The sequence below is a fragment of the Mirounga angustirostris genome, unplaced genomic scaffold (assembly GCF_029215605.1).
Source record: "Mirounga angustirostris isolate CCGP_5_RB_7025 unplaced genomic scaffold, mMirAng1.0.hap1 SCAF_1, whole genome shotgun sequence".
In the NCBI taxonomy this organism is placed as follows: Eukaryota; Metazoa; Chordata; class Mammalia; order Carnivora; family Phocidae; genus Mirounga; species Mirounga angustirostris.
Genome location: NW_026991709.1, coordinates 58,832,302 through 58,857,692, shown reverse-complemented (window position 1 = coordinate 58,857,692; position 25,391 = coordinate 58,832,302). Strand labels below are relative to the sequence as shown.

General features: G+C 40.9%; 1 protein-coding gene across 3 annotated transcripts in view; it reads right to left on the bottom strand.

Annotated features, from left to right (window-relative positions):
• The window catches only part of GRAMD1C (GRAM domain containing 1C), an 85,548-nt gene extending 74,062 nt beyond the window's left edge, over positions 1-11,486 (bottom strand). For 2 of the 3 annotated variants that reach the window (XM_045902892.3, XM_064591935.1), the window contains exons 1-2: positions 11,377-11,484; positions 6,687-6,836 (exon numbers count right to left, since the gene is read on the bottom strand). In XM_045902892.3, the coding sequence (XP_045758848.1) occupies positions 6,687-6,836; positions 11,377-11,403 (177 nt within the window). In that variant the 5' untranslated portion in view covers positions 11,404-11,484. Of the gene's footprint in view, positions 1-6,686; positions 6,837-11,376 lie in introns of all 3 variants that reach the window. The other variant, XM_045902889.3, reaches the window with a different exon arrangement.
• Between the last annotated feature and the right edge of the window lie 13,905 nt (positions 11,487-25,391).

Sequence of the window (25,391 nt, the reverse complement as noted above, 5' to 3'; positions counted from 1 at the left end):
GGCACAGTGTAACAATTTCCTCATATACTAGTTTACTGATTTTTCTCTTTAGCTGCTATATCCCATGTCCACTGAATTTTTAAATTATTATTTCAATGACCATATTTTTTATCTAGAAACTGTATTTGGTTGTTTCCCAAATCTGCCTGGTGTCTTTAAGAATGTCTTATCCAGCGGTGCCTGCGTGGCTCAGTCAGTTAAGTGCCTGACTCTTGGTTTTAGATTAGGTCATGAGATCAAATCCCACATTGGGCTCTGTGTGCAGCACAGAATCTGCTTGAGAGTCTCTCCCTCTGCCCCTCCCCCTGCTCATTCTTTCTCCCTAAATTAAAAAAAGAAAAAAGAATGTCTTATCCATTTATCACGTGCTTAATTCCTTCTAATAAGTCTTTAATAATATCAAATGATGGTTGTATAGTTTTTTTTAAAGATTTTATTTATTTGGCAGAGAGAGAGAGAGAGAGTACAACCAGGGGGAGTGGCAGAGGGAGAAGCAGGCTCCCCGCTGACCAGGGAGCCTGACGTGGGGCTCGATCCCAGGACCCCGAGATCATAACCCAAACCGAAGGCAGATGCCCAACCAACTGAACCACCCAGGTGCCCCAGTTTTATGGTTTTTATCTGGTAGTTTTATCTGAAGTTTTGAGGGTCTAATATGCTATTTATTGAATCTCCTTCTGCTCACTCATAAAGTATTAAATTCAGGTCCCAAAACATCATGAGAGATTGACAGAGTTGTGTACTCTCAGGAAGATTTCCCTCCTCCACTACTCCAAGCACAAGTTAGGCAGGTAAGCTTCCTTGTCTTCAAATGAGCAGGTGTAGGTGAATTTCTTTCCTAGTCTACCTTTCATGGAATGTCTAACTCTTCAAGAGTCATGGCTTTATAAGGAGTTCCTTATAAAGTAAGGAAGCTGTCAAACCGACCAATCTTATTCCTACAAGTCCAAGGCATCATCTCTGATCCCAGTGTGGCCATTAAAGCTTTCATTACTGAGACAAATAAACTCCTCAGGGCTGCCTCAGCATTGGCTCCTGGGTTTACAACTCTGGTAATCAATTCCCTCTTCTTTTTTAGCCCTTAGGTATTTCCCTTGCTATTTTGTGAGCCCAGACATTCATTTTAAAAACATGTTTGTAACATTTCATCCAGCATTTCCAGGTACTTTGTAGCGGCAGAGCTTTTAAGTTAAACGGTCCTCGTTCCATATTGCCAGAAATGCTAGCTCCTATTCCCTTATAACTAAACCTAAAAGTATTAAGATATCTAGGTTTTCAAACAAAATCTATCTATAATTAAATTTTAATTGGATAAAATATGATTTTCCAATCCAACAAAAATTGGAAAATAAATTTATTCTTTTCTCTCAGTTACCAAAGTGAAAGTCTAGAATAACCTTTTTAGCTTGAATAAATCCAAGATACACTGGGGAAGACTAATATGTGATTACAGAAAACACCTCTTCAAAGTTGCCAAAGTATGTTACAAACATACTAATTAATCCTCTTGGGTTTTTGTTTTTATTGTTATTTAACAGTGCAACATTAATTAATCCTCATGACGTACCTACCTCTAAATCAGGTTTGTGACAAGTTTTATCCCCCACTTATAAGTAGAAAAGCTTACTTGTGAATAACATGACTATGATCATGCTATAAGTCAACGATAAAGTACAGAGTCAATACTTCTGATTCTTTATAATTAGAAAAAACTTGATTATGATCTAGAAAAATTCAATTCTAAATATTTTTCTAACAAAACATAAGTATAGTATTTATTATTTGTACATATACAATGGTTTAAAATCTAGACTTGTTTTATTCTTGTTTTAGAACAGGGGCACCTGGGGGGCTTAGTCAGGCATCTGCCTTTGGCTCAAGTCATGAGTCCCACATTGGGCTCCCTGCTCAGCAGGGAGTCTGCTTCTCCCTCTCCCTTTGCTCCTCACTCCCCCCACCATGCACTCTCTCTCTCAAATAAATAAATAAAATCTTTTAAAAAATGTTTTAGAACAAAAATATTTTTTTTTTTATTTTTATTTTTTGAGAGAGTGTGCAAGTAGAGGGGTGGGGGGGGGACAGAGGGAAAGGGAGAGAGAGACTCTTATCCAGGCTCCATGCCGAGTGCGGAGCCAATGTGGGGCTTGACCTCACAGCTCTGAGACATGACCTGAGCTGAAATCAAGAGTCAGGTGCTTAAACAACTGAGCCACCCAGGCACCCCAGTATGTCATTTTCTAAACATAGGCAACAGAAAATCTCAAAGGCTTTTTTCTACTCTCAATAGTTACTAGCCCTACATCACTAAGAGAAGTTACATTAAATCAATGTGTCTGCTGCAAATCTCTATATGTTTTTCCTGTGGGACAGTAATCCACCTGGAATATACCATTATTTTAGTCAGGAAAAAAAAAGAGGTTTTGTTTTGTGGGTTTTTTGGGGTTTGGTTTTGTTGTTAGTCGCTTCTGCTATGTATTTTTACTAACAGTTAAGGACCAAAAAAGCATAAATATTTATTTGCCATTAAGTTTATTTCAAGTTTTTTTTTCCCTTCACATAATTTTTGCTACACTGGGACTTAAAAGTTACTAATAAAACTCATTTCCCACATACTAGGATTAAATATTTTAATTTTTAAATAAAAAAGAAAACAAATGTAACAATTAAGATTCCTATTTCTATATTACAGGATTGAAATAGAAAATCCGCTGCTGTTGGTCTCACTATCAGGTCTATGGTGATTTAATCAAACTCCTTTTTTAAGATTTTATTTATTTATTTGACAGAGAGAGAGAGCCCGCACAAGCAGGGGGAGCAACAGACAGGGAGAAGCAGACTCCCCACTGATCAGGGAGCCCGGTGTGAGACTCAATCCCAGGATCCTGGGATCATGACCTGAGCCGAAGGCAGACACTTAACCGACTGAGCCACCCAAGCGCTCTAATCAAACTCCTTTAAATTAAAAGTCCTACTGTCAGCTGTTAACTGCCCAGGAATTAAATAAATAGAACTTAAAAAACTAAGTCCTACTGTTAGAAAGACACTCACTAGCCAATCTGTTAAGCAGCACAAGATTAAATGGATAACGTCTAAAAAGATACCAACCTCAACAACAACAAAAAACTTTTAGTGAACTCTGTTTCACTGTCTTGTATCCTTTGGTCAAGTTTTCACAATTTTTTTATTTATGGGGAATCATCAAAATATATTTTCCAATATTACAAATAGGAGGTCCTCTTATCCAGCACTTTTCAACCCTTTTTACCACTCTTAAGGAAAGGTGTTCCCCATGTAACATACTCCCACTATATTTGCCCAGAGTTTTTTATGACTGATACGCAGGTACCAGGAATGCAAATTATGAGCACTTGCTAGCCAAACACCCCCTCCACCTTTTTTCTCATATTGATTCAAGACACACCAATGTTGCAATACTATGGCCCAATCTCTCATTTTATAAGTGAGGCACCCGACAGGTTAAACAACATACTCAAGAGCACCACACAGTGAAATTACCAGGGACAGAGTGTACACTCTATGCCAGATTTTCTTTTTTCTTTTTTTTTTTTTAAGATTTTATTTATTTATTTGACAGAGAGAGACACAGTGAGAGAGGGAACACAAGCAGGGCGAGTGGGAGAGGGAGAAGCAGGCTTCCCGTGGAGCAGGGAGCCCGATGCGGGGCTCAATCTCAGGACCCCGGGATCATGACCTGAACCAAAGGCAAATGCTTAATGATTGAGCCACCCAGGTGCCCCTATGCCAGATTTTCTGTTCCCAATCTCCAATTCATTCAATGATCTCATGCTGCCCTCTAAATTCACTACTGTGGAACAACTGAGTTATTAGCCAAGCCAGAATATATGAATTATTCTACACCAGTGAGTTTTTCAGGTCCTTGGAGCTTAACTCTTTAAATACCAAAACTTTAAAAAGTTATCAATTCCTTTTGGCAGAAACCTTCCGTAAGCTTGAAGGCACAAATCCAGATTCCTTGGGTATTCCAGTGAAATGGCTCTGATGCTTTTTCAATTCTTTGCTTAACTACCAGGTCATGTGCCTCACGAATATTTTCCTGCTTTGGTACTAGTCTTTCTTGTGTTGATCTTGGATCCCTCAGCGAATACAGCCATCTTACTACACTCATTCAATTCATTACTGCCAGGAGAATGTGAAAACACGCAGATGGAGACTTCTGCTTCTGAAGCAGACTTCTTAACCAACACTTCTACCAATAACCGTATTATATTAGAACCAACTAATCTGCATAGACCTTTGGCCTCCACATTAAGAGGTCCACGTTGCTACACTTTTTGACCTTCTGATGTCATTTCTTCCTATTGTCCATGTGTTATCACCAAGTAATTCCCCTATCTCCAATACCCTATTCAATGACAAAATGGGAACCAACTAATTTAGGCTTATGAAAAATATGTCAAAAATATATTAAAGATATTCCAAATGAGTAATTGAGGAATTCTCCTCCACAAGATACATCAGCATGACCTTTGATTTAGCTATTCAGGCTCTTTTTGTTTTTGTTTTCTTCTCAGTTCTGATAGTGCAGTTTCTGGGTAAGTGACCTCTGAAAAAGTCAGTAAAACTTTTAAGATGTTGTATTTGTCTTTAAATCTATTCCATGTGGGGGCACCTGGGTGGCTCAGTCGTTAAGCATCTGCCTTCAGCTCAGGTCATGATCCCAGGGTCCTGGGATCGAGGGTGCTGGGATGGAGCCCCGCACCGGGCTCCCCACTCAGCGGGAAGCCTGCTTCTCCTTCTCCCACTCCCCCTGCTTGTGTTCCTGCTCTTCCTAGCTCTCTCTCTCTTCTGTCAAATAAATAAATAAAATCTTTTCAAAAATAAATAAATAAATAAATAAATCTATTCAATGTGAATTCATATAAAAATTCCTCAAAAAAAAAAAAATTCCTCAAAATAAAGTGCTTATAATCAGCACAGAGACCTAAATTGAGCCAAAGTAGACCTTCAACGGTCGAAACAAGTGCTTCTCAAACTTGAATGCGCATACAAATCTCCTGGAATTCTTGTGAAATAAAGATTCTAATTTGGTAGGTCCGAGGTTGGGCCCAAGACTCTGCATTTCTTTTCTTTTTTAAGATTTTATTTATTTATTTGAGAGAGAGAGAATGAGAGAGAGAACATGAGAGGGGGGAGGGTCAGAGGGAGAAGCAGACTCCCGGCCGAGCAGGAAGCCCGATGCGGGACTAGATCCCAGGACTCCAGGATCATGACCTGAGCTGAAGGCAGTCGCTTAACCAACTGAGCCACCCAGGCGCCCCAAGACTCTGCATTTCTAATCAGCTGACAGGTGATGCCAAGTCTGTTGGTCCCACATTCTACACTTTGAGTAGCAAAGCTCTAGAACACATACCTCTTTTTTTCCTCTCTCCTATTACTAAATCCTCATTCCCCTGCTTGTTCCTTTTCTTGTTTTACCCTTCTTCTTGCTTTAAGTCTGCCAAGAATAAAAAAGTCACTGTGGAGTGACTTTTTAGCCCTGTAGATAGCTCTCGGAACTATAAAGGTTTTCCAATCTATAAAAAAGCTACAAAAATCATAGTGCAGAAGGGCCAAACACTATAATAGTCATAAACTTTCTCTGAATGTAACCAAAAATAATATAATCAATATAGATGACATAATTTTCAAGATGTGTAGTTATTTGGTATATTTCTTAGCAATTAAACATTTTCCTCAGGATATGGTTTTTAAAAACTTATGTTGAGTTTCTTAATAGGAATTAAGAAACTGTTATTCATGTTAAGACTCAATAATATTCAAAAACTGAGCTACTAATTATAAACAGAATAATGGTACTTGTACTAATCTGTATAACCATTAATATCATGTCTTTTTTAAGCTACTCTAAAATTATAAGAAATTCTACTACCAAGTATACCTAATCATCAAGAGATCAGCTTTCTAATTAATTAATATTGGAACTATAAATGCCTTATAATCTTATATCAATTTCACTTATAGTTGCATTATACCAGATTCTGTCAAATATCTCCTAACTCTCATAAGAACTGCTAGATTTAGAACAAGCCCTTTAAGATAATAAATGCTAGCATTCATATAGTAATAGAAATGCTGTTCTTACCAAAAGACTCTGTGCACCTAATCAACAAGCAGGAGTCTCATTTTACAGTGGGGGAAACCTGAACCATATTCAGGTTATGCAACCAAGTAAGTACAGTGCAAACAGAATGTGAAACTCTTAACTTTAAAACCTATCTCATAATTATTATACACTACAGGTCAAACATTGTTAAACTTCCTTTTAGGTACCGAAACTAAATCTTTAAATAAAAATTATGTAAAATAGCTGATTTCTCAGTAATATTTAGAAATATAGTTTCTGCATAACGTTAGTCTTGCCAATACAGTGAACAACAGTGTAAGTGGAATCCAATTCTGTGGTGTAGTTTTTCTCCCGGGGAAACTGAAGCAGACAATTCCACTCCAACAAACCAGACAACAGTGCATTCTAGTGGCCAAAGGAGAGCATAATCAGAAATGTCCTGGACTCTGGACTAAAACTTAAATATCTGAAATCTAGAAGCGAGTAAGACAATATTATAAATATTATATAAATTGCTATAAACTTAAAGAAACTTTGCATTTAAGATTAAAATGAAGTTATAAGAAAGGAAAAATATTACCCAAAAGCTCCAGTCACTACTCCAGTTATGTAAATTTGGCCCCTGTTTTTTTGCTGAAACTATATTATTCTCATCCACAACTGGACTGGGAGTCTCCTCTAACTCTTCCTGTGGCTCAGTGGCAAAGTTTGACTCCCCTTCATTTATTACCTGGAAACAAGTATCAATAATTTAAATTACTTACTGGGAAATGCTCATTTTAAAAAGAAAAGAGTTAATGTTCAAGTTAAATAAATTAACTTGAAAACAATATTTAAACTTTTAGAAAACAGTAATTTATGTTTTTTCTTCTACAGTTCATATATTTACACATGTGACAAATATTCTCCAACTACTACTACTTGTTAGGTAGTTTAATTGGCACTGGGTATTAAAAACTGAATAAAACAAAGTCCTTAGCCTCCAGAAGTTCATAGTCAGCTAGAGGAACATTAAACAGCAAAAAATACCATGTAATGGGAGTGACAATTAGCTCCACCTCTTTGGAGAGTAATCTTTATACCCTAAAATGGGTATAAAGTAAAACCCTGTGTACATGGAGTCAACAATGTTTGCAATACTAAGAGAGTGGAAGCAACCTTACTAACCACTTGTGGGAAGTTGGTAAATTCACTCTGATTTATACGAACAATGGAGTTAAAAATAAATGAATCAGGCATTGACCCCCAATCTATGGAGCATTCGGGGAAAGAGTATACCCTGTGCAAGATATGGGCCCAGTGGGTGGTCACTCGTGAAAGAGTCATTATGGAGTTTTAAAAAAAGAGAGAAACGAGTCGGGAGGAGGGAAGGGAGCAGCCATTGTGAGAACAATGAGCTCGCCGGGCCCCTTAAATACCTCTACTGTTCCTGCTTGCCCTGTTGCTGCTGCCCTCTATGCCTCTGTTGTAACAAAAATCCTAATCCGGGGTTACAGAGAAAACCACCCAGCGCACCCATGTGGCACAGCGAAGGGATAATTCAAACTCAACTTAAGCTCAGGGTTTTTATTTTATTTTTTTTAAAGACACAGAGAGAGGGGCGCCTGGGTGGCTCAGGTTGTTAAGCGTCTGCCTTCAGCTCAGGTCATGATCCCAGGGTTCTGGGATAGAGCCCCGCATTGGGTTCCCTGCTCAGCGGGAAGCCTGCTTCTCCCGCTCCCGCTCCCCCTGCTTGTGTTACCTCTCTCGCTGTGTCTCTCTCTGTCAAATAAATAAAATCTCAAAAAAGAGAAAAATAAAAAAATAAAGACACAGAGAGAGAGCAGGACTCAATCCCAGGACCCTGAGATCATGACCCAAGCTTACAAATGGCCTTTTAAAAAGCGGGACCCCATGGACTACCCCCGAGCCCCTAGGTAAAATAGTAAATACAACTCAATATAACATAAAACAGGGCCTTCGAGGATTGGGATTTATTATATAAGACCTAATTAGTGAAAAAGTGATTATCCCTACTGCTTCTCCATTTAACAGCCTAGTGTGGCCTGTTAAAGTTGGAGAAATGAATGGTGCCTCACAGTTGACTACTGGTCCCTTGATGCTGTGCTCCTACCCATGAAGGCCCCTGTCCCCAATACTATGGAAATTATTGACTCTATCCAATCAGAAACTGGTAAATACTTGATACTCTAAATTTGGCTAATATTCTATTCAATGTCTCTTTCAATAACCTCTCAGTCACATTTTTCCTTCACCTCTAGTGGGACACGATATACCTTTACCTATCTATTCACAGGATACCTCAAAGGCTTGCCATCACATGCAAACTTTACAGGCAATATCATAATTGTATCCATTTTTCTCCAGGAGCACAGGTATGACATTACACTGATTACATCATCCTCTGAAGACATTCTTCTGACATACCAGTCAGAACATACAAATATGCACAAAGGAGTTCACGAAAAGGGGATGGACCATTGCCCAAACACAGCGTAAGGACTGCTACTTTAGTTAAATTCCTGAAAATTATTTGGTAAACCAAGGGCCTCTCCACCCCTAACAATGTCAAGAAAACCCTCTCAGCACCCACAACATTAAAACAAGCTCAACATTTATTAGGCATTTTGGGGGTCTAGAGAAATATATTCCTCGTTTACAAATTTCACTTAAGCTATCTACACTGTTACTTGCAAATGAGTCATGCTAAATGAGGACCCCTCCCAAAAATGATTCTAAAATTTGTCAAAATTGTAATATAACAGACACTCCCATTAGTGCTATTCCCCTCCCGCCACCCCACCCCACCCCACCCCAAACACACACACACATACACACAAAGAATCCTTCACCATAGAGACTTTAGCAGCTTCTTTCCCTGACTCCTGGAGTCTCTGGACCACCCATAGTGTCTGTAAGTTGTCCATAGGCTTCTGATGCAAGAAACTAACTCCCTAGTCCCACACTCTATGCCATTAGAGCGGCAGCTCCTGACAGCATAATGGACTCTCCTGGAAATAGAGGATCTACAAGCCCTGTGCCTGTGATCCTCCATATCCAGCTGTTCATGCTAGAAGCAACACCTTGCAGCTCAGCATAACTACCAAGGCCTTGCTACAGGATAAAACCAAATCTGGGCCCCATGGCATATCTCACTTGCAGGAGGACATGCTCTCTCCCCTGTCCTCATTCTTTTGTCAGATGTCATGGTGCTGGAAGAGGTCACCACTCTTCTGAATCCCTTGAAAACCTGAGGAGTAATTTGAGTTCAACTGAGTGAACTGCAATCAGAGTTTGTACACTTCAAACTCCCATTTGAAGTTCAATGTACAAACTTTCTATTCAGTGGACAGCATCACCACCATTACACACAATGGCGCTCACCGGATTATCTACTGCTTTTCACCAAGATGTCCTTGATAAAGGTAAGGACCCAAAGGTCAGCACAACTGGCTGAACTTCCCACAGTCATCTTACTGGATGCTCGGGCCAACAATTGGCTTCATCTGCACGTTTTTACAGACTCTTGGGGCACTAAGAGCTGCACCCTTTGGGGTAAAGAGCTCTGGAAATCTCTTGTTTCACAGATACTCAAAATATAAATCAAGATCACACATGTCTGTACATACACGAAAGCCATAATAAAAGGCCTCACCAAGACACTCCTATCCCTGTTAGAGTTCCAGACATTACTAAGAGTGACCAAGGCACTCATTTTATTTCTCAAAATACACCGAGGGGCTCTTGAACAAGGCATTCAATGTAACTTTCATCTTCCTACTAGGTGCAGGCTGCAGGCCTCATAGACAGCCATGATGGCTTACTTACAAAAGTTCAAAAACTAAATGAAAAATAGTACATTTCGGTCATTAACCAAACTTGCAGGTTGAATTATAGTAAGGAGTTTGATTCAATTTTTTTACGTTTGCCTGCTGACAGCTATTAAGCCCCTCCTCTTCCTCTTCTGTCCCTCAAATGGGGAAACTGGTAAGAAAGCCTGGGCGATCTTACCTTTGGTGTGGGTGAGTCAAACCAAGCAAGCCCCAGCCCACACACAGGAACCCTCTCCCTGACCCCAATTTCAACCTCAATAAAAACCCAGATCTAGCTTCCTTTCCTTGCCCTTTTAAGTCATTTAGGGTCTGCTTGAGAAGCCGGTCCTGCTCTTCCCTTTTCATTATGTAGGTATTTAATAAGACATTATACAGAAGTAATAAGCCTTTTCATACACTCATGGTGTGTGTGTGTGTGTGTGTGTGTGTGGCATCATTCTATACCCAAATCAACGGGGGAGGTTCATTCTGGCATTCTCGCCTGCAACAGAATCCTACCTCCTTAACTTATTAATTGTGTGATCTTGGCAGGCATCCTCTCTAAATCTATTTTCTTCACTCTGCAGTAGGGGTAATAACTCTCTCTGGTCTAGACTATAAACTCATTGAGAGCAGGGTTTATGTCTCTGCTGCTCACCATCTCATCTCAACACCCAGTGCCGGGGACAGGGGTGAAAAAATAACTCACTGGGTTCATTAATATCTATCACGCCTATTTCATTGTAATGTTTTAAGAATCGATTGAAATAGTACATTAATTTGTTCATTCAACAATTACTTGAATGCCCCTGCCACTTTGTAAACTGTAAAATGCCTCTCAAATAAAAGGTATCGCACCGATTGCAATTCCCTAAAAGTAAAATCTATACACACAACCAATGCAAAAGTAAAGAGTATCGTGTTCAGAAATGCAGGTACTCCTGCAACAAAAGCAGGCTTTCACCCTGAAGATTAATCAGCAAGTTCTTCCTTTTATCAAATAAGGCAGCAAACAAAGAACAAAACTGGTTGAAACCAAAAGCTTGGTTGACAGCAGTGATTTAAACTCGAGTTCTGGGTCCTTTAGTCAAGAGCTGACAGTCAGGGGAAGCGGTGAGACTGAATCGACGTGACGTCGGGTCAGAATCGCGACCAGGGGGCCTGAGTCAGTGGGGCCTGAGGCTGAGACATCTGCACTAGGGCTTTTCGGGACCCAATTCCAGCTCTCCACGCCCACAGAGAAGCACACGTTCCACCGTCGCCCACAGGGGAAGGCCCGCCGGAAGCACAGGAAGCCGTTTCCTCGGTAACAACTTTCCAACTTACTCCAAAGAGCACCAAGACAAGAGAAGGGACGACTTAATTATCATAACCTGAGAGGGTTCAAACGACTACCGTGAGGAAAACTGCCGGCCCAGCCCCCGCTAGGGAAGCTGCCCCAAGCGAGGCGCCGCTTACCTGGCGGACAGTCAAAGCGCCCTCCATCGCGGCTCCCTCCGCCGCCGCGGAAGCGCGCACGCGCGCCCCGCGCGGGGAGGGGGCTGCCCGGCGCGCGCCCCGCGCCCACCACCCGCACCCCCCCGCTCCCCGGCGCGCGCTCGGGACTCTGGGCCCTGCGCGCCCCCGCCGCCAGACCGCTGAGGGCCCCCTGGGGTCCTGCCAGCGCGCCTTGCGCCCTCTGGCGGCAGTTACCTTTGGCTAACGCGTAAGGAGGTAATGTTAATTTGTTCGCCTGGAGGCCAGCCTTTACTGGGGATCAAGATGAGCCCGAGTCCTTACCTACCTCCCAACCTCACACTCCTGTGCCTGTGGTGAAATGGCTTTCGGGCACAAGTCACTCCTCATAAAGCACCCCCTCACCCTCTCTTTCTCACAATACGTACTCTGCTCCAATGTGCAAAAAAGTGAATTGCGTGGCAGTCTTGTTCTTCAAATAAGGGCTTCAAGTTACTGATTAAAAGCTATTGAGTGTTGCAGATCCTAAAAAACAGCTATAAAAGACATTCTGGAGCAATTGAGGAAGCTTGAATATGAAATATATATGAAAGTTAGTGTTATGGAAGAAGTAACAATTTGTGGATAAAGTTATTGATATTCATTATGAATAATTAATACTTTGTGGTTATGTTGGAGAATCTTTATTACCAGAAAATTCGTGCTCAGGTATTTAGGAGTGACATGTCATGATGCCTGCAACTTGATTTCAAATCCTTCAACAAATATAGATGCCATAGGCTGAATGTGTCCTCCTCAGATTCATATGTTGACACATAATCCCCTTCCACCATATGTGGACACTGTAAGAATACTGCAGTCTATGAACAGGATGTGGGTTCTCACCAGACACAGAATCTGCAGGTGTCTCAAGCCTGGACTTCCCAGACTCCGGAACTGTGAGAAATGTTTGTTGTTTCAGCCACCTAACTTATGGTATTTTTTGTTCTAACAGCCTAATTAAACTAAGACAATAGATAAGGAGAAAGAGAGAGCAAAAAAGCAAAATGTTAACAATTATTCCATCTATGTAGAGGGTATACCACTATTCGGTTATTCTTTTTCTATTTCTGTATGTTTGAAAATAATCATAAAAGTTGAAGAGAGAGAAAGAGTCAAATCCACTTTCACAAGAAGTCAGATACTGCATATATTTTTTTAATGTATTACATGTTAAAGAATAATTACCTAATAAGATAATCAAGAAGGGATATACTCTTGTCTTTGTCCTGCAAAACTTAGCATAAGTTGTTTTCCTTCAATGTTGTATATAAGAATAGACTGAATCAAAAAATACCTACTTTTCGAATTGAAGTCATGTCAAGAACTCTACTTTGGATTGAAAGAATTTAATATTGCCAATATTTTTTAATGGTACAAGATGAATGTGGTTATATGTAAAGTATTTTAAAACTATTTAAATTTTTTTAAATTTTGAAACAATTTCACACGTACAGAAAAGTTGCAAATACGTTACAATAACTTTTCCCTGGGCAATTTGAAAGTAAACTATCGGGGCGCCTGGGTGGCTCAGTCGTTGAGGGTCTGCCTTCGGCTCGGCTCATGGTCCCGGGGTCCTGGGATTGAACCCCGTGTCAGGCTCCCTGCTCGGTGGGAGGCCTGCTTCTCCCTCTCCCACTCCCCCTGCTTGTGTTCTCTCTCTCGCTGTCTCTGTCAAAGAGGTAATAAATAAAATCTTTTTTTTTTATTTTTTTTTTTTAAGATTTTATTTATTTATTTGACAGAGAAAGACACAGCGAGAGAGGGAACACAAACGGGGAGTGGGAGAGGGAGAAGCAGGCTCCCTGCCGAGCAGGGAGCCCGATGCGGGACTCGATCCCGGGACTCCAGGATCATGACCTGAGCCGAAGGCAGTCGCTTAACCAACTGAGCCACCCAGGCGCCCGGTAATAAATAAAATCTTAAAAAAAAAAAAAAGAAAGAAAGAAAGAAAGTAAACTATCAACAGTGTGCCTTATCAACTCTGAATACTTAGGTGAATATTTCTTCCCAACGATCATAATATGACCAACAAAATTGGGAAATTAACATTATATTACTACCTTCTAATTCTCACACCATATTAAAATTCCACCAATTGTCCCAATAATATCCTTTGTCGTAAAAGAATCTAGCCCCAAATCACATGCTACCATTTGTTGCCATATCTCCTTCAATGTGCAATATTAAATACCCCCTGCACAGACTCCCTCTTCATCCATCCCACCCTAACACCCCTTGCCCTGGCATCGTGGTCACTGCATTCTGCATGTACACCCTGCTTACCCTGCTCAGATTTTAAAACCCTTCACAATGCCACCCCACTAAATGGTTTAAAATATTTGTAAAGGAGGAAAATAATGAAAATCTAATAACGATCCTGAGGTTGGGCTAGATGAATCACTATTTAGGTTTTAAATCCAATTTTAAAAGGATGACATAATTTTTTTTTAAGATTTTATTTATTTATTTGACACAGAGAGAGAGAGAGAGCATAAGCAGGGGGAGCGGCAGGCAGAGGGAGAGGGAGAAGCAGGCTTCCCGCTGAGCAGGGAGCCTGATGCTGGACTCAATCCCAGGACTCTGGGATCATGACCTGAGCCAAAGGGCAGACACATAACCAACTGAGCCACCCACGCACCCAAGGATGACATAGTTTTAAAATAGAGATTTAGAAGTTGAGAAGATAAAGAGGAAACAGCAAAGACTCTGAGAAGGAATAGCCAGTGAGATAAAAGACCTCACCCTGATGCCAAATAAAGTATTTCAAGGAGGATGAAAAAATCAAAGATGTCGGATATTGCTAACAGGTCAAGTAGGATGACAACCGAAAATAGTTCTGTATCGCTGTCTATTTAGCAATCTGGAGATCATTAGTGATCTTAACAAGAACAACTTTGGATTGAGAGCAGATTCAAGAGAAAAGGGAAGGGAGTAGAAGGCAGTATGTATAAAAACTACTTGGAAGAGTCTTGCTCTAAATGAGGCAGTGAAATTGGGTGGTAGCAGAGGGGAGATTTAGGGTCAAAGGAGGGTTTTTTTCTTTTGCGTCATTTTCAAATTTTTATTTGTTTTTTCTATGATGGGAACAATAACAGTATATTTGAATACTCATGGGAATGATCCAACAGAGAGGTAAAATTTCTGATGCTGGAGAGGTAGAGAGGGCTGCTGGAGGGAAGACCTTGACTGAGAAAGGGGTAGGATCTACGATACAAGTGGATGGGCTGGCCTAGAATAGGAACATGGACTCATCATCCTCAGTATCATGAAAGAATATATGGGTACCAGTGCAGGCCAGTGAATAGATGCGAAGAGTTGAGTCTGTGCAAGTTTTTTGCTTCCCGGCAGTTCCTGACCGCCAGGAGATGGCAGGGTACTCCTAGCAGGCCACAGTGGTCTGTGGAACATAAAAAATTACACACAACATCTGTGTTTTAAAAGAGCTACTCTGCGACCATGACTGAGCAAGACCAAAACAAGTCCAGTCCATAGTCATGTCAACAGAGATAAAAATGTGGACATGGCTCAAACCACAAAAAGGACCGAATATCCACCTATGCTGGCTAATGGGAGTCACGGCTGCTTCTCTGTCAATCAGTTTTTGCTGCACTTTTTTCCTCCCACCTTCTACATATGATTTATTAAGGCACCTAACCATAGAAAGGACAGGAGTGCCTGGGTGGTTCAAATGGTTAAGCGGTTAAGGGTCCGACTCTTCATTTTGCCTCAGGTCCTGATCTCAGGGTTGTGAGATCAAGCCCCTCTTTGGGCTCTGCCCTGGGCATGGAGCCTGCTTAAGAATCGTTCTCTTCTCTCCCTCTGCTCTTCCCCCTGCCGCTCCCCCTCTCACAAAAAACAAAAACAAAAACAAAACAAAACAAAAACCAGCTGAGTCTCAGTAAGAGAGCTCTGTGACATTTTATTCTACTCTGGTACCATCCCCCACTCCACAAGAGCCCACATTCCTGGTTCAAGTTCCTAGCCTTAGAAGGGGTAGCACAGAACTTATTAAAGAATTGGGGTTGCTTGCTTTGACCTGCCGGATGGCTCCCTGAAGGACAGCTCAATGATTTGCCTTTATTTCAGCTAACTCACAACTCTCCCAGGGGTGGGACAGATACTTAAAAGTGGAGGGCTGGGGCGCCTGGGTGGCTCAGTCATTAAGCGTCTGCCTTCTGCCCAGGTCATGATCCCAGAGTCCTGGGATCAAGCCCCACAGCAGGCTCCCGGCTCCACAGGAAACCTGCTTCTCCCTCTCCCACTCCCCCTGCTTGTGTTCCCTCTCTCGTTGTGTCTCTCTCTGTCCAATAAATGAATCTTAAAAAAAAAAAAAAAAAAAAGGTGGGGGAGGGCTGGTAGCAAACATTTGCAGGCAAATGAATTAGCCCCTGCATCTTAGAGCAAAGGAAAATAGTTGAGGCAAACAGTGGGCTATCTGAAAAGTTTGGGAGGAAAGGCTAGGGAATAAGGGCTTTGAAAAGCTCCTCCAAATTCCAGGAGATCTAGAAAGTCACCCATACGCACAGAAGCATGCACAGAAACGACCTCAGAAGGCCCTAAACTCTTGCCTTGAGGCTCTGCACAGCATGAAGGCAAAGCAAAGGCAGAGTTGTAAACTGCCAGAATGAATGTTGTAGGCATGACCAAACACGGCCTGCAAAGACTATGGATCTTTCTTTTCTTTCTTTCTTTCTTTCTTTCTTTCTTTCTTTCTTTCTTTCTTTCTTTCTTTCTTTCTTTCTTTCTTTCTTTCTTTCTTTCTTTCTTTTTGCTTTCTTTCCTTCTTTCTCTTTATTCCTTCCTTTCTCTTTCTTTTTCTTTCTTTCTCTTTCTTCCTTTCTCTTTTCTTTCTTTCTTCCTCATTTCTTTCTTTCTTTTTTCTTTCTTCCTTTCTTTCCTTCTTTCTCTTTCTCTCTTTCTCTTTCTTTCTCTCTTTATTCCTTTCTTTCTCTTTCTTTATTCCTTTCTTTCTCTCTTTTTCTTCCTTTCTTTTCTTTCTTTCTTCCTCATTTTCTTTCCTTCTTTCTCTTTCTCTCTTTCTTTCTCTTTCTCTTTCTTTGTCTCTTTCTCTTTCTTTCTTTCTTTCCTTCCTTCCTTTGGTTTTTGGAGTTTAAAAATCTCTGTCAAATCACTAGCTGATCACTAAGCTAACAGAATAGATTTCTATGGCCACACATAACAAAGAGCATAAATTTACAAAATTAGTTCAACTTATGAGCAAATTTATAGAGCCAGAAAGTAGAATGGTAGTTTCAAATGGCTGGAAGAAGGGCAGAATGGGGAGCTATTGTTTAAGGGGTACAGAGTCTCAGTTAGGGAAGATGAGGAAGTTCTGAAGGGGGACAGTGGCGATGACTGCACAGCATCATAAATGGACTTACTGCCACTTAAAATGGACAAATGGTAAACTTTATCTTATGTATATTTTATCACACACACACACAAAAACAAGAAGTACTAGAACAAGCAACAACAACAAACTCTGGGGAGGGGGGACAATCTGATTTCCCAGAGTTGCCACATTATACTCTTCAAAATGTCCAGTTCTCAACAAAAAATTACAAGACTTTTGTAAGAAGAGACAAGAAAGCAAGGCCCATATATAGGAAAAGTTCATTAAAACTGTCCCTAATAAAGCCCAGACACTGAACAGACAAAACTTTAAATCAACTATTTTATATATGCTCAAAGAGCTAAAGGAAACCATGTACAAACATGGAAACTATGAGAATGATGTTTCACCCAATAGAGACTATCAATAAATAAATTATAAAAGGGACCACATAGGACATCTGGAGTTGAAAAGTACAATCACAGAAATGAAAAATTCACTAGAGGGATTCAGTAGCAGATTTGAGCCAACAGAAGAAAGAGTCAGCAAACTTAAAGACAGGTCAATTGAAGTTATCAATTCTGAGGAGCAGAAAGAGAAAAAAAAGACTGAAGAAAAAATGAGCAGAATCTAAGAGATCTGTGGCACCATCAAATGGACCAACATACCCATAATGAAAGTCTCAGAAGGAGAGGAGAGAGAGAAAGAGACAGAATATTTGAGGAAATAATGGCCAAAAAAAAAAAAGAGTAAGGAAATTCCTTAAGTACTGATTATGGAAAGATCTACAAAATATATTGTTAAAGAACAAAAGCAAGGTACAAAACTACATATGGTATCAAAAATGCATGCTATGAATCTAATCAGGAGAAAACATCAGACAAATTTAAATTGAGGGATGTTCTACAAATAATTGACTTGAATTCCTCAGAAATATCAAGCTCCTAAAAGCCATAGAAAGAGTGTACTATTGCTCCATATTAAAGAAGATGAAAGACATGTGGCAACTAACTGCAGTGTATGATCTTGGATTGGATCCTGAACCAGAATTTTTTTTCTTTCTTTCTTTTTTTTTTTTTTTTTTGCTATAAAAGACATTATTGGGACAGCTGGAAAACTTTGAATAAAGTCTACAGATTAGGTGATAGTATTTGTTCAATATTAATTTCCATTTTTGATAATTATACTACAGTGAGAATGTCCTTGTTTGGAGGAATATACTGCTATATACTTATTTATGTTTAAGTCATGTATTTAGGTTTAACTCACTCTCAAATATTCAGAAAAAAATTATGCACAGAGAGAGAGAGGTTAATCAAACAAAGCAAACACAGAAGTGTTAATAATTGGGGAATGTGAGTCAAGGGTATATGGGAAGTTTTTATACTATTTTTCAACTTTCCTTATTTCATAAAATTAAAAACTATTATAACCTGTCAATATAAAGTGAAACCAGCCTGCACAGGTGTGTGTTTTTCTGCAGTTGCACTAGGGCAAGCACAGAAAGGGCTGAGCTGGATTTAATTAGAGTTGACTTTTACCAGGTGAATATGCTAAAGCAAGAGGGGAGCAAGGGAAATGAGTGTTCGTGCGTGTGTGGCAGTGATGATTGTCCTTGGAATCCCAGCTAGGTAAGAGGTAAAGTGAGGTTATAGGACTGTGAAAGAAAAGTGAATAATACCAGGATTAAAAGCTGGTAAATCTAGTTGGGGTTGAAGGATGGCTGGTAATAGCTACAATTAAGAGTTGTCAGCTCTATGTAAACAATGTGACAAGAAGAAGCTCATTCTGTTTCTCACCTGGCAAAATTCATAAAAATTTGGGTAAGTACATTAATTTTTTTAAGTTTTTATCTGAATTCCAGTTAGTTAACATACAGTGTAATATTAGTTTCAAGTGTACAATATGGTGATTCAACACTTCATACAACACGCGATACTCCTCACAATGGATAAGAACAGTCATTTTTTGTAAAGATTTTATTTATTTATTTGAGACAGAGAGAGAGAGCACGTGCACAAGCGGGGGTGAGGGGCAGAAGGAGAAGCAAACTCCCTGCTGAGCAGGGAGCTGATTAGGGATCTGAGCAGGGATCCCGATGCGGGGCTGGATCCCAGCACTCTGAGATCATGACCTGAGCCAAAGGCAGACGCTTAACCGACTGAGCCACCCAGATGCCCCAGAACATTATTTTTTTTTTTAAAGAAAATAATCAGAGGTGATGAGTTGGAAAAATAAGATATGGTGCTTGTAATTGAGGTTATGGACAAGCTGCGGTTATAACGGTAAGTTCTCTGATATGAGCCTGAGTGGGTGGCTGCCTAGAGTAGACAAAATGATGGGGGTGAGGTCAAGGAATTAAAAAAACAGGGATTGGAGATATAATCTTAGTGGATATTGAAATCACAAAGTACTATGGTCTGAATGTGTCCCCCCAAAATTTGTATGTTGAATCAATCCTAACCCCCAAAGGTGTTGGTAGCAGGAGGTGGGACCTTTGGGAGGTTGGGTATTTGGGAGGCTCTGCTCTCATGAATGGAATTAGTGCTCTTATCAAAGAGACTCCAGAGAGCTCCTTGCCCCTCCTACGCGTAAGGACACAGAGAGAAGGTGCCAGCTAAGAACCAGGAAGAGGGTGTCACCAAAGCACGACTCTGCTGGCACCTTGATCCTGGACGTCCCAGCCTCCAGAACTGTGAGAAGTGAACTTCTCTTCTGTTGTTTATAAGCCACCCGGTCTATGGTATTTTGTTATAACAACCCAAATGGACTAAAACACCAAGTATAAAAACAGCTGCATAGAGGAAAGTGACCATAAGCAAGGGACAAAAATCTTCAATAAAAAAAAGGAACATGAATGAGTTGGTCCACAATCATAATAAAGACAGGTAGTCTGGGGCATTGTTTTCTTGTTTCTTTTTTTAAGATTTTATTTATTTATTGAAAATTTTATTTATTTATTTGAGAGAGAGAGAGCGCATGAGAAGGGGGAGGGTCAGAGGGAGAAGCAGACTCCCTGCCAAGGGGGAGCAGACACCCCACGGGACTCCAGGACCACGACCTGAGCTGAAGGCAGTCGCCCAACCAACTGACCCACCCAGGTGCCCCAATTTTATTTATTTATTTGACAGAGAGAGGGAGTGAGATCACAAGCAGGAGGAGTGGCAGGTGGAGGGAGAGGGAGAAGCAGGATCCCCTCTGAGTGAGGAGCCCGATGCGGGACTCAATCCCAGGCCCCTGAGCTGAAGGCAGATGCTCAACTGACTGAGCCACCCAGGTGCCCCATGGGGCATTGTTTTCTCACACGAAATTCAAAGCTAGGGTTTTAGGGAAGAGTGAAGGAGAGGAGTCTGGAAGTAACAGGAGAAAAGGCAATCACTTTCTCTGGGCCCAGACATGTTCCAGTTACTTACTATGCTGCAGGACACATCACCTAAAACCCAAGTGGCCGAAAACAGCAATAATCATTCATTATTTCTCATGGTTTCTGTGGGTCGAGGATTTGGGAGCAGCTCAGTTGGGCAGTTCAGTCTCTCATGAGGTTGCCCTCATTAGCCATGTGGGGCCCCAGTCATCAAAAGGTCTGGTTGAAACTGGAGGATCCACTCTCGAGTTGTCTCATTTACATGACCAGCAACCCGGTGCTGACTGTGGCTTTGGGGCCTCAGTTCCTCTTCGCATGGGCCTCTCCAAGACGCTGCTTTGAGCCCTCATAGTACGGCAGTGCCTTTCCTCAGAGCATGTTGATGCAAAAGACCAAGCCGAAAGTTGCAGTAGGAGTTACGGACTGTCACATACACCACCTCCCATTGGGTTAAAGGGTCAAGGCTGACTCACTGTGGGAAGCGACTATACAGGGCATGACTCCCAGAAGGCAAGATCACGGAGATCACGGAGGGCCTTCTGGGGGTGAAGCTCCCACCAGTGGTGTGACAGTGTGGGAGAAAAAACAACTGCCACTTGAGAGGACTGCAGGGAAAGCAGTGTCCTCAGGGGAAAGCTACGTTTCAGTCACAGCAAAGTGAAGAGAAGTTCTAGAGGATTTTCGGCGAGTGGGTGGAAAAAACCTCTGAGAATTTAGAATATAGGGGATTTTGTTAATGTTTGATCTTGAATTCCACAGCACACCAAGAAGGAATTTGAGAGTTGGAGATGCAGGGGATGGGGGAGAGGGCAAGAGGATGGATAGAGCTGCATGGTGATGAGAGTTTGGGCGTAGAGGGAGCTGGAAGCCTTGGATGTCTTGTACTGACTGACATAAATAAAATTATAGGGCATAACCAGGTTAGTCTTGATGGCTATATCAATCTCCAGAGAAACAGAATCCATTTTATATATATACATAACCAACTACACAATCTGCTTTCTGCGGGCTGGAGATCCAGGAAAGTTGGCAGTACAGTTCTGAGACTATGAGAGCCAACAGAATCATCCCAGTCCAAGAGCAGAAGAGTCTCAGCTCAAGCATTCCAGCAGAGAAAGCAAATTTTCCCTTCCTCTGACTTTTGTTCTATTCGGACCCTCGACAGATTGGATGCTGCCCACCCACATTAAGGAGGGCAAACTGCTTTACTCAGTATACAGATTCAAATGCTAGTCTCATTCTCAAACATCCTCACACAGACACACCCAGAAGTAATGTTTTGCCAGATATCTGGGCACCTTGTGATCCAGTCATATTGACACATAAAATTAACCATCACGATGTCTTTGAGGCAGATAGTTGTAGTGAAGATACGAGTGTTAACGAGATAGCTATGGGTATTGCCAGGAGCACATAGGGTCCTGGGACCACCTCTTCATTCCTTCTCATTGAGCTCCATTGGCCAGGCCAAAAACAAAGTGAAAAAAGAAAGTACACTAGTTTTTGCCCCTTTACTAAGTGAAATTTTCCTGAATTACAATTCTCTCCCTTAGATTTTATTATTAGAATTTTAAGAAGTTTACAAATTTCACTCTTTCAATTTTTTTAAAATGTTTAGTATGACTGACTTTAGCACAGATCCTTGGAAAAGACTGCTCTTATTTATTTTTTTTGAATTCAAGGTTTATTTCTATATATCAAGGGCTCATTACCCTGTGGCTATAAGATTAGTATTATTTACCATTATAAATTTGGTTTATCAAAAAGCCAAAAAAGTTTTTTTTAATTCTTTTTTTTAATTCTATTTTATTATGTTACGTTAATCACCATACATTACATCATTAGTTTTTGATGTAGTGTTCCATGATTCATTGTTTGCGTATAACACCCAGTGCTCCATTCAATATGTGCCCTCTTTAATACCCATCACCAGACTAACCCATCCCCCCACCCCTCTCCCCTCTAGGACCCTCAGTTTGTTTCTCAGAGTCCATAGTCCCTCATAAGACCATTCTTAATTTTTATCATTTTTTTTCTAGAACTGCTAACCCATAAATGGTGAGTCAATGTATCTTGTACATATATATCTAATTTTGTTCCTTCCCGAAACCCACCAAAACCCCAATAAGAGGAATTGTGGATAGGGAGAACAGGAGAGGACAAGAGCAAGGAAATTTCATAAGCTAGAAAGCAGTGGAACAAGGGGTAACTGATTTATAAAACTGAGAAAGCCAAGTCCTCAACTGATATTGGGGAAAACTGAGGACCAACCTAACTTATACCTCAGAATCCTGAAAAGGCTTGGAAATTGGCAACACCAGAGTACCCCAGGAACTGGTGATAAATAAGAAGGGGAGGAGGAGTAGAATGGTCGCTAAAATAAGGAGGACTACTGTCAAGGTTGTTTGAGAAGCAGTTATGTTTCTAGGTCGTCTCTGCACCTCCAGACTGCTGGCAACTGTGTGATTTTAAGATGTATAATGTGTCAAAACATTTACCACCCTACCTGAGAAAGAAGCTCCTGGAGAAACTGCACACTGAGAAACCAGTAAAGACAAAATGTGGGATACAAAAAAACTGGAAATGGAACCAGCAGAAGGATAAAGAGAATCCCCAAGAGAAGCCTGAAGGCAGATCCCAGGATGGCAGCTGGGGAGCAGAGGTGGAAGGCAACCAGTTTCTACTGGGGCAGTGTAGCTCGAGACAAACCGGTGGGCACTGGCATCCCTAGGATCCTTATTGTCATCGGCCACCGCCTTCCTCCTCCTCCTTTTCTCTTTCTCCTTCGCCTGTAGCTGAGGACAGAATCCCCCCACAGGCCATGCTCAGATTCTTTCCTGTACTTAGTTTGTAAAGTAGCTATTCTGCCTCCATGCTCTGCTGCTTCACTTTACAGGTTTCTGCTTTGACTTTCTCTTGAGGGCTGCAAGTAGCCAGGGGAGGTTTGGAAGCAGAAAACAGAGCCCTCCACTCTCTCTAGCCATGCTTTTTCTTCTTTTTTTTAAGATTTTATTCACGGGTGCCTGGGTGGCTCAGTTGGTTAAGCGACAGCCTTCGGCTCAGGTCGTGATCCTGGAGTCCCAGGATCGAGTCTCACATCAGGCTCCCTGCTCAGCAGGGGGTCTGCTTCTCCCTCTGCCCTCTTCCCTCTCGTGCTCTCTGTCTCTCATTCTCTCTCTCTCAAATAAATAAATAAAATCTTTAAAAAAAAAAAGATTTTATTCACTTATTTGGAGAGAGAGAGTGTGTGAGAGAGAGAGCACAAGCAGGGGCAAGGGAGGGGGAGAAGCAGACTCCCCACTGAGCAGGGAGCCCAATGCAGGGCTTGATCCCAGGACCCTGGGATCATGACCCGAGCCGAAGCCAGCTGAGCCACCCAGGAGCCCCTCTCTAGCCATACTTTTGCTAAATGTCTAGTATCTGGTCCAAGGGCCCAAACTATGGTGAACCTTATGCTTGCCAGGATGCTGGGAGGCCCTTGCCCACTGACCTCCCTAGAAAGGATTTCTATAAATGCTCAGGGAACCTGACGCCAAGTCATGACCCATAGGCTCTGTTGAGTCGATTTTCTCCTAGAACCATTATCTGATAGAGTCAGTGTCACCCTTCCTCCTACAGAAAGATTGCTGCTTGCTACTCACTTGCTGCTCAGCTGTTCTTTCCTTTTTTTTTTTTAAACTAAGGAATATATTATTTAGAGATACATATGTAGGTGGCAAATCTATAAAATTTTTAAAAGACTTCATTTATTTATTTGAGAGAGAGAGAGAAATTGAAAGAATGAGTGGGGGAGGGGCAGAGGGAGAAGCAGACTCCCTGCAGAGCAGGGAGCCCAACTCAGTACTCATTCCCCGGACCCTGGGATCATGACCTGAGCCAACGGAGATGCCTAACTGACTGAGCCACCCAGGCGCCCAGCAAATCTATAAATTAAAAGAGGGAACTGATTAACACAAATGTCAGGGTAGTGTTTATCGTTAAGGGAAGGGAGATGGATGCAATTGATGGAGGGACATGGAGGGTTTCTATGTTACTTAAATGTTCTATTTCTTAATCTGAGTAATGGATACATACATATTTATATTGTTAAATTGTCCATGTAAATATTATATGTTCTTCTGTATGCATGATTTATTTCATGGGATTTTTAAGTAACTAAAAATTAACAAAAATAAGGATCCTTTTATTTAAGTGTTGCTTATTGAATATTAGATGGACAGAAAGTATTTGTTTTGATTTGAATGGCTTTTGTAAGATGCAAGTGGCTGGAATATATTTTTAACCTAATAGGGAAAAGCCAACAGAGAAGTTTAACAGAGAGCCAAAAGAAGTTGAAAGACCAAGAAAGGATAACATTTCCTGGGATAGTAGGAAGAGATCCACTGGACGAACAACTTTAGAGACTGGTCAAAGTGAAGAATACATGTGAAGTAGAAGCTAGTGTTGGGGTAAAAGAGAGAAGTGCAAACTGAGAGACTGGCTACGTCATTTGCTAAAGGTATTGGGTCTCTAGATTGCATTTCATTAAACTGTGAATTATTTAAATCCACCTGGAGCCAATTTCTGAAATGGGATGCCTTATATTAATTATCTAATGTAGCACTATAACTTACGACGTTAAATAAATAAACATCCCTGAATTTGACCTGCCATCCCTCTCACCCTCTCCTATCCCTGTACCTTAACCACATCTACAACTTTGCAACCTTAGCATTGCTATTTTACATAGGAACACTTTGCTTTTACAAAGATATAAGCAAATGTTTTACACTATTGATAGTGTAATTAAATTTAGAGATCATCAAACATATTGAGACAATGTTTTCTTTCATATAACATTCTTCCTGAAAATTAGATGTATTTAGAAACTACATTATCCATTTTATTGAATCTAACAGGCCACAGGAGTATCATTTTTTAAAAATCTCTAGTGAGATCATTTGCAATTTAGCAGTTATAATTCGTGGCTAAGTGTTAATTCTGCCTACTAAAGATAAGAATAGAAACTGTGCTCATTGTGACTAGAACTTAATGATAAATACATACAAATTGTAAAATAGGTAGTATTTTTTGTGTAGCTATGTTTTTTGGAAGCAGAGACTACTAATACCAGTGGATAACTTACCTTGGAACACACAATGGTGCATTTAAAAGTAAGTACAATCCCTTTGAAAATGGCATCTATGTGTGAGTCAGATCCTAGAACAGAAGAAAGGCATAGCAGAAAAAGATGTGGACTTGAATTCTCAATTCCCTTGAAATGAAGGCTACAATATCTTT